Source organism: Alligator sinensis, unplaced genomic scaffold (assembly GCF_000455745.1).
Source record: "Alligator sinensis unplaced genomic scaffold, ASM45574v1 scaffold649_1, whole genome shotgun sequence".
NCBI classification, from domain to species: Eukaryota; Metazoa; Chordata; order Crocodylia; family Alligatoridae; genus Alligator; species Alligator sinensis.
This window is the reverse complement of record NW_005842127.1, coordinates 1,658,183-1,673,506: the sequence shown is the minus strand read 5'-3', so window position 1 is coordinate 1,673,506 and position 15,324 is coordinate 1,658,183. Positions and strand designations below refer to the sequence as shown.

At 44.8% G+C, this 15,324-nt stretch overlaps 1 protein-coding gene across 3 annotated transcripts in view; it reads right to left on the bottom strand.

The window, feature by feature from the left end:
• ACO1 (aconitase 1) overlaps positions 1 to 13,481 on the bottom strand; it is a 42,296-nt gene extending 28,815 nt beyond the window's left edge. The window contains exons 1-3 of one of the 3 annotated variants that reach the window (XM_025205739.1): positions 12,635 to 13,481; positions 11,727 to 11,785; positions 1,419 to 1,536 (exon numbers count right to left, since the gene is read on the bottom strand). In XM_025205739.1, the coding sequence (XP_025061524.1) occupies positions 1,419 to 1,515 (97 nt within the window). In that variant the 5' untranslated portion in view covers positions 1,516 to 1,536; positions 11,727 to 11,785; positions 12,635 to 13,481. The remainder of the gene's footprint in view (positions 1 to 1,418; positions 1,537 to 11,726; positions 11,786 to 12,634) is intronic. The other 2 variants (XM_025205740.1, XM_025205741.1) reach the window with 2 other exon arrangements.
• Between the last annotated feature and the right edge of the window lie 1,843 nt (positions 13,482 to 15,324).

Genomic DNA, 15,324 nt, shown 5'->3' with positions numbered 1-15,324 from the left:
GGGGGGGAGGAATGGGACAACAGAAGGGGGGTGGGATGGGATGGGAGGCATGATTTCACTCATTAAAAGAGGATATGCCTCATGGTCATTAATAGCTGATCCCTAATAATATTTAGAGCTCTTGAAGAGAGAAATATGTTGCAAAACACACTTGATCCCTCTGAATTCAAGCCAAAGGATGCCATATCTTAATCTACAGGATGGTCACTACCTGAGTGCTAGCCCCAAAAACAGTGTAACCCCCCAAAAAACATACAAGAGCAAACCCCCCCCTTGCATTTTGACTCAATTAATTTCCAGTGTTCCAAGCCTTAGAACATTTCCCCACAATAATGTATATTATGATACAGACTCCCAATCATCACCTGCATAATAGGTACTACCATAATAATGGTTTATGTGACCCTACCATACTTCAGGGATCCAGTCTCACATTTCAAGGCAGAGCCAATGCTAACTTATATGGCTAAAAAAAAATCTATCATCAGCAAATTACTCAGTAATTGTCTGTTATTGAGTTGCTTGCCTCTTTATTTGAAGAAGTGAACAACTGTCACTGCTGGAGCCAGCATGCCAGAACACACAAGGCATTACTAAAATTCATTATGGCAATTCTTGTATTTCTAAAGAACCCTGCTGGTATTTAAGGGACAAAATGATAGCATTAGTTTATTTGTCATCATCAGTCTAAATGAACCACAAAATATTGGACTTGAGAGGACATTGTTTTTCACCATTTAAAGAAAAATAGCAACAATCTACCTCTTGATCAACTTTTAGTTTAAGCAACAGTTTCTCTTCTAAAGGCTGGGGGTATATATGAATACATGTACTGTAATTTTAGCATTGGCTTTAAACATCAACAGTACCATTTAAGTATTTGAGTGTGCCATAAAAGGGAAGTTTGCATGAATTCAGGAAGAGTAACAGTTTTCAATGGAAGCAGGAGAGATGGAAAAAAATTCCAGTTAATTGGCAGATTCAAAGGTTAGACACACAGCAGTTACCCACCGCCTTTTTCCAGCTTTGGGAAGGAAGGATAAACCAAGCTTCATTTCTACTGTGCCCTTTCAAACTTAATGGCACCATAAGGAAAAACTGCCCTTCTACTCTTCCAGCTACTGTGGTCCTTCATGCCCACACCGTGAAGCACATGCCGTATACTGGGAAACACTGAACTATTATATGACACAGGGAATTATCCAGTTCAGAGTTACAAGTAATAATATTACTGTGCAAAGAGACTAATAAAACAAAGTTTGGATTCTAGTTTGCAAACATTAGAACCCAGTTTCAAGAAGCAACTTCCCTGTACCATTCTAGGACCTCAAGGCAGTTATTTTCAGTGCCAAATGCAGCCTAAGCGAGTAGTAGGGAGAAGATATGAAGATGTCAGTTCCTTTATGGTGTCAACGTACCATATCTTTCATCTTTCAATTTGTTCAGATTGAAGAATTTCTTTTCAGACTGGTTGGAGTCTAATGGCTCCGCGATCTGCGTGAAAGGGCTGCTCATGATGAAAGGTCCTTCGTGTCACTGAAAGCACAAAAGAGAGAAAGTCCCATCAGCTGATACAACCTAAATGAAGAGTGGCCTCAGCAGTTAAGCCTGTATCAGATTGTATATTACTGAGCAAACAAACGATTCACTCATTATGCCTCTGAAGTAATTTTAAGATCACAGAAAGACTATAAAAGTGCAGTAATTTCTCTGTAGTATATTTTCAGCTGGATTTCATGACTCTCTAATTTAGGAACCATAGTAACACTGTGGTGCCAAGTCTTCCAAGGTGATTTCCAAGATGAACTGACAAGTGTTCCCACTCTGCATTCAACCAAACAGAAAGAGCATACAGCACCAGACAGAACCGATACAGACAATAAACCCTGATTTTAAAGTTTCAAAAGGGCTAAGTACCCACAGCTTTTGTGGATTTATATGCCACCTGTTGGGGTGGCATATAAGCACTGGAAAAATAAACAGATAAATAACCTCATTGTACACATTTTTTTCCAGTTTAAACATCTCATATAACTGTGACTTAATTTTAGCTATTGTAGTGGCCCAGCAGGTGGAACATTGATTTGGAGATGGTGGTTCTAGCCACCACTCTTCGACTGGTGTACTTTGCATCCCTAGGCAAATCATGTCACTTTTCTTGGTTTCCCCATCTGTAAAATGGGAATAGCAATACTGACCCCCTTTTAAAAGTCTTTCAAATCTATGGGTGAAAAATCCCTTGTTGAGCTAAATATTTGTTCTAATCATCATACTAATACAGGCCAAGTTGTGCATTCATTTTGCCCATCAAGATTGCATCTTCCCAAGTATACCTGGGACAATTTGGATGAATAACAGGCTCACGTCCTGTCCCCTTTGTTTACAGAAACCTTTAACTAGAGGTCTCTGTGTGTAGGGAGAGTAGCAAAGAAAGAAACTAGGATAGAAATAAGAAAGTGTGTATGGTTGTCACATGTACTGCTCAGTGCATAATGTAAATAATTGCCCAGGATACGCCTAAAAGCAGGCAGTGCCAAACAAATGAAAGCCAAAACCCACCATTCTATTCCATTTACTGAGCATGTTAATTGTGAATTAAAATACGTCTTCCATCTTGAAGTCCTGCAGACACAGCCTACAGAGTTAAGCTGGGTTTCTTCCGGCTTGGGCATTATGACCAAAATAAAGATTTGGTGGCTCAAACTCTGTCTTAAGTTATTGTGGGCCACTGTTTAAGTTGTAGATGCCTGTACTTTGGTGTTGACAGTCTCATGTCATACCCACTGTGGACTTTACATGGGTGCAATGACTGAAGCCCAGTAAACAATTCTGCTGGGGACATCCAGGAAGGAGGAAAATCCAGCTGCTCCTAGCCAGAAGAGCAGTCAAATGATTTTTACTTCCAATGTCAATAGACTCTAAAGGACACTAATCTCAGAGGTAGCAGGTAGGATGCTTAAGCAAGCATGCATTTAACAGTGACCTTTCAGAGCAGAAACACAAAGTCGGGGATTCAGACTTTAAGAGTCATAGGAAAAGCTTAGATCTAGGCCAGCCGATTACAAATAAAAACTATTTTACAGTGTTGTTTTACTGGGTTCTTTGTCCTTCTCCTTTGCTCTACCCCACCCCACCAAATCCATTGTGTTCAGTGTCTATGTGACCAGACAGACTTTATTGGATTCTGGATCTCTGAAAAACTGTGCACATAAGAAATCAGAAATCAAGTCTGCATATTTTTTACCTAGGTGACAGTAAATAAAAATGAGTGGAAGAGGAAGTGAAGTGGCACTACAATCCTTGTACTGGTACCAAGAAAGAGAGAATCCAAACAGAATGTAAATTGATGGGGGTGGGAGGGGAGGGCATTGGAATACAAGGCCTCAGAGAGTATATGCAGAATGGAAATCAGCAGATGACTCCCCTACCTATTAGCTAATCTATTCTTGTGAAATTATAGATAAGACTAAAATGGCCATACTGTGTTTAAGAGGTCAAGGTAAACATTAAGCTCTTTCCCAGCATTTACTTTGATATCCTAAATACATGGAGAAGGCTTCCACCTTTTTCCTGTAGCAAGGATTAGAGCAAAGAGGGTCTTTGAAGGATGGGGCTAAGATAACAGCAGACAGATTCCAAAAGTTTCCTCATCTGCCTCAGTGGCAAATCCACTGGCCATGCAACACCACAAAGTTTACCTTTATGTCACAGAGCAACTCTCACATACACAGGCGAATATGCTTCCAGCCTCAACTACCCCTGTGCAAAATGGAGTTTATTTTCTACTTAAGAAGACTTTTACAATCTTTGATTTCTCCTCAGCCTGAAGAAGTGTGCATGCCCAAAAGTTTGCAAAAAAGAGGTTTGCTATTTTTTAGTTGGTCTAATAAAAGATATTACCTTGGAGCCAAGACTTTTGTGTTTTCCCTTTACTCAACTGCATTTCATTTATGTCCTGGTGGTCTCTTCCTTATCTACTCTTATCTGAGTCTAGCTCTCTGTTCGCTCATTAACTGAACCCCTTCCTTAATGGCTTCTTTTACTATGAGAAGTCACTGTTTTTTGGCACAGAACATCAGTGAACAGCAATACAAAAGACAAAGCTATTTTAAAGCCCATACAAATTGAGATGTGCATTTATTTTGATTAATCTACAGCTTTCCAGATACAAGGATGTTTTTACATCTATAAGCCATAACAGTTATAACTGTTGTTTCATTTGTGCTATCCATTTCCACATGGGGTGGGGCAGTGAAAAAATGTTTATTTAGAAACAAAAATCATCATCTTCACACTACACATGAAGTTATTGGCATGCACTGAGAGAATACCCCTAAGGAACTGACATAGTAACTCTTCATTTTATTAATATTAAACCATGGCAGAGGAGGAAGGGGCAGGGGAGGGGAGGATAGAGGTAAAGAGGAAAAGTCAATGTTCTCTGCTCCTACCACATTACAGGATTCTTCAGAATCAGATCTCATACATTTAGTTGCATCCCCTAAGACACCACTTTATGGTAACTCAAGAAATTTAAAGCAAATCAATAAGTGCACTAAATCAATGTGCATACATTAAAATGGCATTTGACCACCATGCAGATTCTCTATAGAGACATATTAAGGTATAACAATCCAAGATCACTTTATTCCTGAATAAGAGATTTCACCTGGGGGTCTAAGACACTAATTTATGCACACTGACTTCACACCTTTAGTTAAATTGCCTTAACTCTTCCAAACATTATTACATAGATGTAGCCGTAACAATACTTCACAATACCCTACTGACTGAGGAGATGCATGCTTTTCCACATAATTATTTAAATTCCATTAAAGTGACATGTTTGATAAGTGACCAACATTACCACTTGGCTTCTCCCCTCATAAGCGACATAAAGCAGCAATATTTTTAGAAGCAATTCCACCTAAACCAAATTAAACCAACCAAGAGAAGCACAATTAAATTTTCTCTAGTGGGGTGTTTTAGAAGTTGAAAATTTGTCGAAGATACTTCCAGGAAATCCAACAAACTACAGGGACCGAGAAAATATAATGTTTTACTTGCTGTCAAGGACAGGGAAAAAACCCAAGGCCCTATGCTTGCCTTGGCTGTCAGTTCAATGCACTCTATGCTATGTGCTGCTGGCTGAAGGCAAAACAGCCTAAGACTAAAAATGAACAGTGTAGAGCAGATGAAAACAACAAAACCACACAATCCTGCAATTAATACATATATGAACGCGAATGCTCTACCAGAAAGCGTGCGTGCGCGCGTGTGTCAGTCTCAAACCAATATTGGGCAAAATCCCTTGATAAAAGTAAAAGCAAGTATGACTCAAGGGCACAACCTCACTTAAACACACAAAGTTCAGATTCCACAAAAAAAAAAATCTTTACAATCTACAGAAACTCTTGAAGCAGTCTTTCCCATACTCTCATATTCTGTTTAGAGATGGGATTGAGTAGAGAGATTCAAGACTGGATCTAACCTTTCCCAAAGACTGTGCCAGCTGTGGCTCTGTTACTTGAAATCCAGAAGGTGTAATAATGTGAAATTTGCTGTTCAGTTAACATTTAAATGTGCTTTGAAAGCCCACCTCATGAAAATATCTGCCCTCAGTGGCAAAAATATCCTCTCCAACCAAAGCTGTAGATACCCAAACATGAAATATAACTGAAAATATTTACTCTTCTTACTCAAAAATCAGAAATTCATAAAAACAAACAAAAATAGGGCTAAAAAGGACATCTGGAAATCATCTACTCCAGCCACCTGCTCATGGCAGGATTATCCCTGACTAGACAAACATATAACTTGAACTTCCATAATTTCTTAAACGTTTTTAAAGGGTCCATGTATAGTGTGGAATTACTGGCCCACAACATAGTTGCAAATCCCTTTTCTCCCCACCAAACAACAAGAGGTGAGCATTATAGACAAATATTTTATGTTTAAATATATCCATTTTAGTTATCTACAGGCAAAATCAGGACAGTTGCAGCCCTTGGCATATACAGGAAAAGGAACCAAAGAAAAGGCTATTTGGATCAAATCCAATGCTTTGGATATTGGTTGGAACAAGCTGAGTCTTATTTTACAGTGCTTTTGGTTACAACTATATGCCCACCAACTAGAACATAGTAAGCAAGTGAAGATACTGTTATAGTGAAGAAAACAGTTCTGTTAAGACTAAGAAAAGCTCCTTCTACTTATCATTTGCTCTATTTAGGTCAGATAAACTCACTATATAAGAAACGTACAGTGTGTTGGGACACTGCTGTAAATAGTACCATTCAGTGTAATGACTTGAGAAACAGACAAGCTTCTTTGGGTAAATGTGATATCTTTTATTAGACTAACTAAAATAGTTGGAAAAAAATCTTCTTTGCAAGCTTTCAGGTACAAAACACCCTTCGTCAGGCAGAGGAAGACAACTGCAGTTGAATGTGTGAAGGGGTTTTATATCACCATGAGACTGACACTTTATAGGTATTAAATTAATCAATTTACAGGGATTAAATGGAACAATCAGGATGGGATCCCAGGCTCAGAACACATGCATCACTTTATTCCTCATCTAAGTAGTCTTCTTAACTAACAAAGCTAGAGCTGAAATCTTAGATGACAACAAAGATACAAGTGTCTCCATACAATTCACTCTGGGAAGCATTTTTAGCGTTGTAGGCAAGCAATTAAATGTATGTTATTTCTTTTCATTGTACTGTGTTTTCATCACCTCGCCTCATGCCCACTTGGAATATTTGGGGTGTTATTTCCTTCCTTCACTCAGTTGAAGTTTACATTTGCGCCCTTCTTTCAGGCAAATTCTATAGCTCAAAATCTGAGCAATTGATCTAAGGCATTGCCAAGGAATCCCTGCTGCGGGATTGCTGAATTCAGAGGATTCAGCGGATTCTTAGCTGAGCTGCTGGCCACTGGTATAACTCCCTGATGGAAAGGTAGCCCAAGGCACATATCAACAATCATCAAGTGCCAAATGAATATTTTAAGTTTGTTCAACAAGATCAGAGCTAGTAAAGTGGCAGCAGAAGTCTCAGAACTTGGATGCCAATTTATGGCTACCTCAAGCCAGGGTCCTGGTTTCCCCCTACCTATGCATTCATTCACTTTCTGCAACCCCATAATAGATCATGCCATACAAGTGATGGCCAAAAAAGGCTTTGGGTTTGAACAACTTCAGAAAGTTGCAAAATGCCCACTTCCAGTCTTTTTAGAGATAGCCTTTAGAGGAATAAATTGGATTCATAGTCTAAAGAAGACACAAGAGAGAGATTTGATAATTATGCTCATTTTTAACAAGGACACTTGTCACACAAAGATTTGCAATTATTACCACATGTTTGCTGCAGGAAGAGGCTCAAGCAAGTATTGTTAAACAGCTCTGCACTTCAAGCAGAAAATTATTTTATGAACTATAGACTGGCAACAGTGAAAATTAAAGCCACACATTGTATCCACAGGGCAGCAGCTCTGAACTTTGCCCCACATATTACTTCTGTAGCAATTCTCTACTGGTTGGATTGTAACCAACATACACAAGGAAGGTACTTGTGTGGACTGACTTTGAGATCCCTGCTTCACAAACAACAAAAGACATAGGGGTATGTTTTTCTGCATATCTATATGGATATCTGCTACTTGCAAGCCTGAGAGAAGCATATCTAGTTTAGTTTCTATTTCAACCTATTTCTACAGGAAGAGAGGAGAAAGAGTGAGAGAGAGAGATCAAGTATGCCATTTACTTCCTTTTATCTATACATTTCATAAGAGGCCATGGACAGTGAGGTGGAAGATGAAGAATGATGTACAGGGGTAGGAAACACTGTGAACTACAAGTTTCCTCAATTTATTCCCATTTCAAGGAACAAACCTACAACTGAGCTGCTTTGTCTACAGACCTGCAACTCCTCTTTCATTCCCTGCCCTCTCAGTTGACCTAAGGGGATGTGCTGATGTGTGCATGGAGGAGGAGGTTCTTTTACAAGTACAGTCAAGATGAGACTTGATCAGGAATAAAAATTCTGCTCTGCAGTGTCATGTCCTCCCCATGCCCTCCCTCTCCCCCTCCCACCTTAACTGGGACAAAAAGGCAAAACCTCAGAATGTAGCAGAACAGAAGCCCACAATATTTTTTTGTTGTTCTAAAACATTTAAAATGGCATTTCCAAAGCAAAATATGTTCCCCGTATTCCTAGAAGTTGCCATTATGGAACTGACATGATTCTTCTTAGTTTCAGCCGAACCACCACCTTTGATTAGTTTCACTGCTGATAGCTACTGGTAAAATGGGTTGGAATCAGGCCAATTTTGGTAAACTGATGCTAGAGGTTACTAGCAGTATTTCTTCAGAACATTCATTAAAAACAAACACACAACCACAAACGGACACACTATTTTGCTTTCAAGTAATGGACATCTACTGAGAGAAATTTTACCAATAGAATTTTTTTTCTGGCCAGCAATACGCAAGATGCTTTAGGATTCCCCATTTTAGACAGCTGAAATTCCTATTTCCAGTTGTGCAGCCAAGAATGAAGTGAAAATATTTATCTGAGCTAAATATTCCCCATAAGGAGCACTAAAGGAGAGAGTCCTGTGAAACTGCTCATCTGTACCAAGACAGAGCAGAGAAGAATAAGAATCCCTTCCCAGCCTCCTGTTGTAAGGGGAAAGCAAAGGCAAGGGAGTCTCTTCCAATACACTCAAGTACTTCTAGTTAATTGATGACATCCTACAGCAGCTTTATTCTGCTGGCAATTATTTGAAGGATTCCTCATTGTTTCAATATAGGATCATAGGAAAACAGGGCTAGAAGGGACCTCACAAGGTCATCTAGTCTAGCTCCCTACTCAAGGAAGGATCATTCCTGGCTAAACCATCCCATCCAAGCACCTGTCTAACCTGCCTTTGAAATAAATTTCCCCTGCTGCAGCTTGAGACTCCTTTCTACAGCCTGTCTCCATCTTCTCCATAATCACTCTTCAAGTATTTGAAGGCTGTTATCAAATCCCTCCTCAGTCTTCTCTTCTATAGGTTAAATAACCCTAGCTCTTTCAGACTTCCTTCATAAATCTTGTCTCCCAGACCCTTAATCATTTTTGCTGCTCTGCACTGGACTGCTTCCAAACTGTCCACTTCCTTCTTGAAGTGCAGGGTCCAAAACTGGACACAGTACTCCACGAGAAACCTCATGAGTACTGAATACAGAGGAAGAATCACCTCTCTTGATTTGCAAGTAATGCTCCTGTTCAGACAACCCAGGATGTTGTTGGCCTTTATTTTATTTTTTTTGCAACAAGAGCATACTGTTGGCTCAGATACAGCTTAGGGTCCACTGTAAACCCCAGGTCCTTCTCTGCAGTACTGCAGCCTAACTAGTTATTCCCAAGTTTGTATTTGTGCATGTGATTATTCCATTCCAAGTGCAGGACTTCCCACTCATGCATGCTGAATCTCATTTAATTGACTGAGGACCATTTCTCCAGTGTATCCAGGTCATTCTGGATCCTAGCTCTGCCCTCCGGAGTTCCGCAATTCCACCCAACTTTGCATCATCCACAAATTTGCCAAGTATAAACTAGATCTCATTGTCCAAATCATTAATGAAAATGTTGAACAATACTGGACCCAGGACAGGCCCCTGGGGGACCCTACTTGAAACCTCATCCAAATTAGACATTGAGGACTACTTGGTGAGATGATCCAATCAGTTATGTTGGTATCTATTGGTATACATTACGGTATACATTTGTATGCAGTGCTTTCTCTTGAGGTTTTATTAATGTGTCAGTTTTATGTGCTGCCACAAAACTATTTAAATGGTAATAGAGTGGGAGAGATTTACTCAGGGTATTGGTAAATGAAGAAGGAAGGAGAGACAGAGAGACAGAGAGAAAAAGAGAGGCCAGAGTGCAAAGCCATAAGACTACTAACTAGTAAAACTTTCCATCTGTGCCAGCAGTATCCAACAGAGTGCACAATGCACAGCAGGATAATGCTACTACAAAGCTAAATCCTCCCTTTGGCTCCTGAAAGAGCACAAGGGTTTGGGGTGTTTTTTTTAGTAAGTCTCCTGAAATTCACAAGGAGAGTAAAAAATTCACAATTTTAGGGGAGCAAGCCCCTTGCCTTTTTTTGGCAACTTCAGGCCATGAAAGCTAGAGGTGTCTCTGATTCCCACTCCCTTCCCCCCACCCAAAATACCATAAATGCTTACTTCTCTCTAAACAAACAAAAGCCCAGGAGCTTGCCCACCCCCGAACAATGCCACAGCAATGAACTTGACTGAACCTGACTATGTTTAGCGAAACCAAGGCTGGAGGGAAAATGTTCAGTGTTGCAAATACTCTAATCCACGGAGGTCCTCCTGCACACGAACATTGTAGGCCAGATCAGGGGTTGTCAACTGGGGGTACTTCAGAAGGCCCTAGGGGGGTACACGCGGGCGGGTGGGGACAGAACACCACCACTCACCATCCCGCGCTGTTGTGCAGGATGCGGGGGCTCGGGGAAGCTTGAACATGGTGGTTGCTGCTGCTTTGTGTCTGGCCACATGCCAACCCTACCCCCTGCTCCATACCCGGCTGTGCACCAGCCCTCCCTCCCCCCACATCTGCCCACAGGTGGTACACTGATTAAAAAAGGTTGAAAACCCCTGGACTAGATAATTCCCACCATTAGCTGGGATGGGAGTAGCCCAGGAGTCTGGTGTGCTTGACTATCATATTCGTATATTATACTGTAAGCTTTTTGGAACAATGACTCCTTACAGTGCATCTTGCACAGTCCTGGCTTCCTACTGAACATTACTCAAGTCAGAAGCTAACTCACTTTTCCTTCTTTTACCCCTGCACTAGTTCTAAGCTGGAAAAAACCTGCGTGAGGTGCCAAAATACAACTGCCACTCAGACACAAGAGAGAAGTGCACAGCTAAAATGAATCAAAGCCTCTTGAAACAGCTCCATGCTAGTTTGGCTGTCTCCCTCATTCCAGATTTGGGCACATTATCACCCTAAGGCATGTTCCAAAAGGCTTAGACAAGATGGTAAAAACAATTTTTCTGTCTCCACTACAGCAGCCACCAGTGCTATTATATTAGCAAACACCGCATCTGCCACACTGCCCCTCCAACAGAGGATAGGATTCAGAGCGTTTGCCACTTACTGCATCATGAAAGCCAGCTAAGACTACACTTATCCCAATCATGGGAGTTACTGTAACAGGGGCATTAATTTTTCTAGTAAATAGGCAGCCTGATCTGGGTTCCATTCCCAACTTGTGACAAGTTGTACAACTTTGACAAGGGGTTTTTCTCCCTGCTGCTGCTTTTCCCCTATGCTTTTTGTCTGTCCTGCTCATTTAGGCTGCAACTTCTGCATGGCAGGGATGGTCTCTTACTGCATAACCCGAAAGCTTGCAAATCAAGAACTATTTTTTTGCAAATATCTAGTGCGTGTAATAAAAGAGATCACCTCTGCCATGAATTTTGATTCCTTTTGCATACGCATTACAGAACCAAACACAATAAAAACCTGCTCGCAGCTGAAACTTCCAGGCCCTACTGCAATATAAAGGAGCAGCAGCAGTGATACATAATAAAAAGCTACTTTAGAAGTAGCAATTTCTAGATTACCCACTCATTAAACATTATCCATCCTTCCCTCCCTCTTTTCCCCCTGCTGCAAAAGAAACCTTGAACTCACCGTGGCCATTTTGTTTACCCATGTGCTGACATCACTGATGGCATCACAATTTTTTTCTGCTATTCAAAAAAAACAAACATCACTCTTCAAATCAATTTGCAGTATCATGACCCCTCATGCAGGGCCCTATTCACTTTGCCAGGGTGCCAAGCGAGAACAACCCCATCTATGTGGACATGAACCAAAGCCAGTAACGGTTCTGCCTGTATAACCGGCATATGTACTTGGATCTTTGTGCTGATATACATCAAAAAGAATTAGCTTCATCTTTTCCCCCCAAAAATAGGCAGCTCTGTGCATTTATAGTTTTTAAGAGGGGTTTTTAGACTTGAGTTTACTCTGTCCTAAAATACATCAGCCTGACAAGGGGCAGATCTAGAATGTAAAAAAAAAAACGGGTGTACACAATTGTGTGGCATCAACACCTATAAAACAACACATGGTTGCTTTGCTGCTGTATAACTTCAGGTAAAAATAAACGAGAAGCTTCACTAATAAGCCAGGGCCCTAGGGCCGCATTATTCCGTTTAAGGTGGAAGCAGAAATAAACATCGCTTCATTGACATAAGCTAACAACAGTCTGCAGGGCAGTGAAATAGGAGCTCCGTTACCAGGAGTGGTTTAACCACAGGACAGAAAAGGAAGGCTGGCTTTCTTCAAGACCACTGAACAAAAGAAGGGAAGGCGGTGAACACCCGTGGAAGGAAGAGTTTAGAAAGGATCGGATAGATTATAATATGCCACAAAGTGAAGTCAAGAGACTTTCTTAGCCCAGCCTGATTAGAAAAGCTGCTGCCACTGGTGGTAGTTGGCTTTGAGTGCTGGGTAGAGCAGATATCAAAGTGGGGTGGGGAAAGGAGGGCGACAAGTGCACCTTCCCGGGCATGAAGGACACGTGCCCCTGGTACCTGGGGGAGCACGGCGAGCTCCCGTAGGTGGCAGCGGTGCTGTTGGCAGCGGGAGCGTGGCGGCAGCAAGCGGGGAGCTCCCACAGGCAGCCGTGGCGCTGTCAGCAGCTGAGGGGGTAGGTGGGGAGCACTCACCAGCGGTTGGCGACCAGCCGCAGACGGCAGCCAGTGGCGATTGTGGACTGCCCACAGATGCCACCAGCAGTGTTGGTGGTGAGGGAGGGGTGGCAAGCGGTGACTGCCCGCAGGTGCTGCCGGCAGTGTTGGTGGCGCCTTTTCTGAGGGGGTGCACCGGCACACTCAGGGGGTGCATGTGCACCCATGTGCACCCCCTACACGTTGTCGATGGTCCCGGGCCTACCTGGACGCAATGCTTCCAGGCAAAGAAAGGGCTGGATATCTGGGCTGGAGGCAGGTGCCTGTGGCGGGCTCATCCAAACTCCCCAAGCCCTGGCGCGGACGTGGAGGGCAGGCCTCATTCTGCAGCCTCCCGGCGGGGTCAAAAAGAGGAAAGGCTGCTGGAGGGGGAGGGAGTTAGGCCCCGTCGCTGGGCCCAGGGACAACCCGGGGGTCAAAGAAAGAAACCCCCAGCTCAGCTGCTCCTGCGGCCTTGATCCCTCCCAGGCCGGGCAGACACCAGCCTTCCCCTCCCCTTGCCCGGACCCCGCTGAGCAGCAGTACCCGAGCCTGCGGCTGATCCCGCCCCGGAGGCCGAGCGGGAGGAAGGGGCAGGAGGGAGATGAGATACAAGGCCGGCCTCTTCCCTCCTCCGCCGCAAGGGCAGGCTGGAGGGCAGCTCCGCGGCGGCATCTGCCCCGAGACGGCGGCGGCGGCAAGGCCGGGCCCGCGCGCACTCACCAGCGGCTCCTCGCTCAGGGGACTGCTGGGCTTGGGGGCCCCCCCCGCGCACGCACTGCAGACAGCCTGGGAGCCGGCAAAGCAGCGACCAAACTCTCCCTGGGCCTGGAGAAACGGCCGTGTGCCCCTAAGCTTGCGAAGAACAGTTTTTGTTCCAGCTGTTCAGTCGGTCTAATAAAAGACCAGCATCGCTTCTGCCTCCCAAGAGCCCCGATCCGCCCGAGAGCCAGGGGGAGGGCAGGCAGCCTGGGGCACCGGCGTGTCCTTGGAGAGCCTCTTTGCCCTTGACCCTGGGGGCGGCCTCTCCCAGGCAGCATCCTCCTGCCTCCCGCCGCCGCCAGGTTTCAGCGCCCCGCTAGTGCACGAACGCCACGTGCCCCAGGCGAGCCCCTGCAGACGGTGGCGACACTTGGTGGCGAGCGCTGAGCTCCCGCAGGCAGCCAGGGCGCTGGTGACGGGGAGGGAGTGGCGAACCAGCAGTGGCAGCAGCGGCCGCCCACGCGTGCTGCCTGCAGTGTCGGCGGCGCCTTTTCGCAGGGGTCCACCACCACGCTCGGGGGTGTACCTGCACCCGCTATGTGTTGCCAGGGTCCCAGTGCCAGCCCCTTTTGCAGTTACCTCTGCTACCCCTGAGCCCACTGGGCTGGAGACAGCTCTGCCCGCCTCGCGCAGGCCGTGCAGTTCTAGAGCAGTGTTTCCCAGTCAGCATGGCGTGGCACAGAAGTGTGCCATCAGAAATGGACGGGTGTGCCGCAGAATTTTGCCATGGCAATGAGCTACAATAGCTATGAGGATAGGGAATGCCTTAGCAGGCAGTGGCAACGCGTAGGGGATGTACGTGCACTCCCTGAGAAAGCCAGTGCACCCCCTGACCGGATGCACTTGCTGCTTAGGTGATGGGCAGGGAGGGCAGGCAGGAGTGCTGGTGCCCCCCCTGCAAGCACCAGCCGAACGCTGCAGCTGCTCCCAGAAACAGCCACTACCAGAACCACCGCCCCCAAGAACCAGCCATTACCAGAAGTGACTGCAGCAGTCAGCCGTTGCGGGATCGGCTGCAGGGGGGTCTACCCCCCCCTCCCCCCCGGGCAGCGAGATCAGCTGCAGGGGGACCCCTCCGGTCAGCAGGATTGGCCGTGGGGGGACCCCCTTCAGGTTGGCAGGACTAGTGGTGGGGGGGGGCATGTACCCCCCCGACTAAGAACAGTCCAGCTCCATCCTCTTTGCAATTGCCCTTCAATCCCCACTCAGCCTTCTCTTCTGCAGACTCAATAAGACAAGTTCCCTCAGCCTCTCCTCAAAAGCCATGTCTCTCAGCCCCCAAACCATTTTCAGTGCCCTTCGCTAGACTCTCTCCAATGTGTCCACATCCCTTCTGTAGTGGGGGGCCCACAACTGGACACAGGACTCCAGATGTGGCCTCACCAGTGCAGAATAGAGGGGGAGAATCACTTCCCTCAACCTACTGGCAATGCTCCTACCAATGCAGCCCAATATGCTGTTAGCCTTCTTGGCAACAAGGGCACACTGCTGGCTCATATTCAGTTTCTTGTCCCCTGTCACCCCTCCCCGGTCCTTTTCTGCAGAGTTGCTGCCCAGCTAGGCAGCCCCCAGCCTGTACTGAAGCTTGGGATTGTTCTGTCCTAAGTGCAGGACTTTGCACTTGTCCTTGTTGTACCTCATGAGATTTCTTTTGGCCCAATCCTCCAATGTGTTGAGGTTTCTTTGTCTGTCACCTGCAAACTTGCTGAGAGTGCACTCCATCCCATCTTCTAGGTTGTTGATGAAGACATTGAACAAAACCTGCCTCAGGACCAACCCCTGGGGCACTCCAC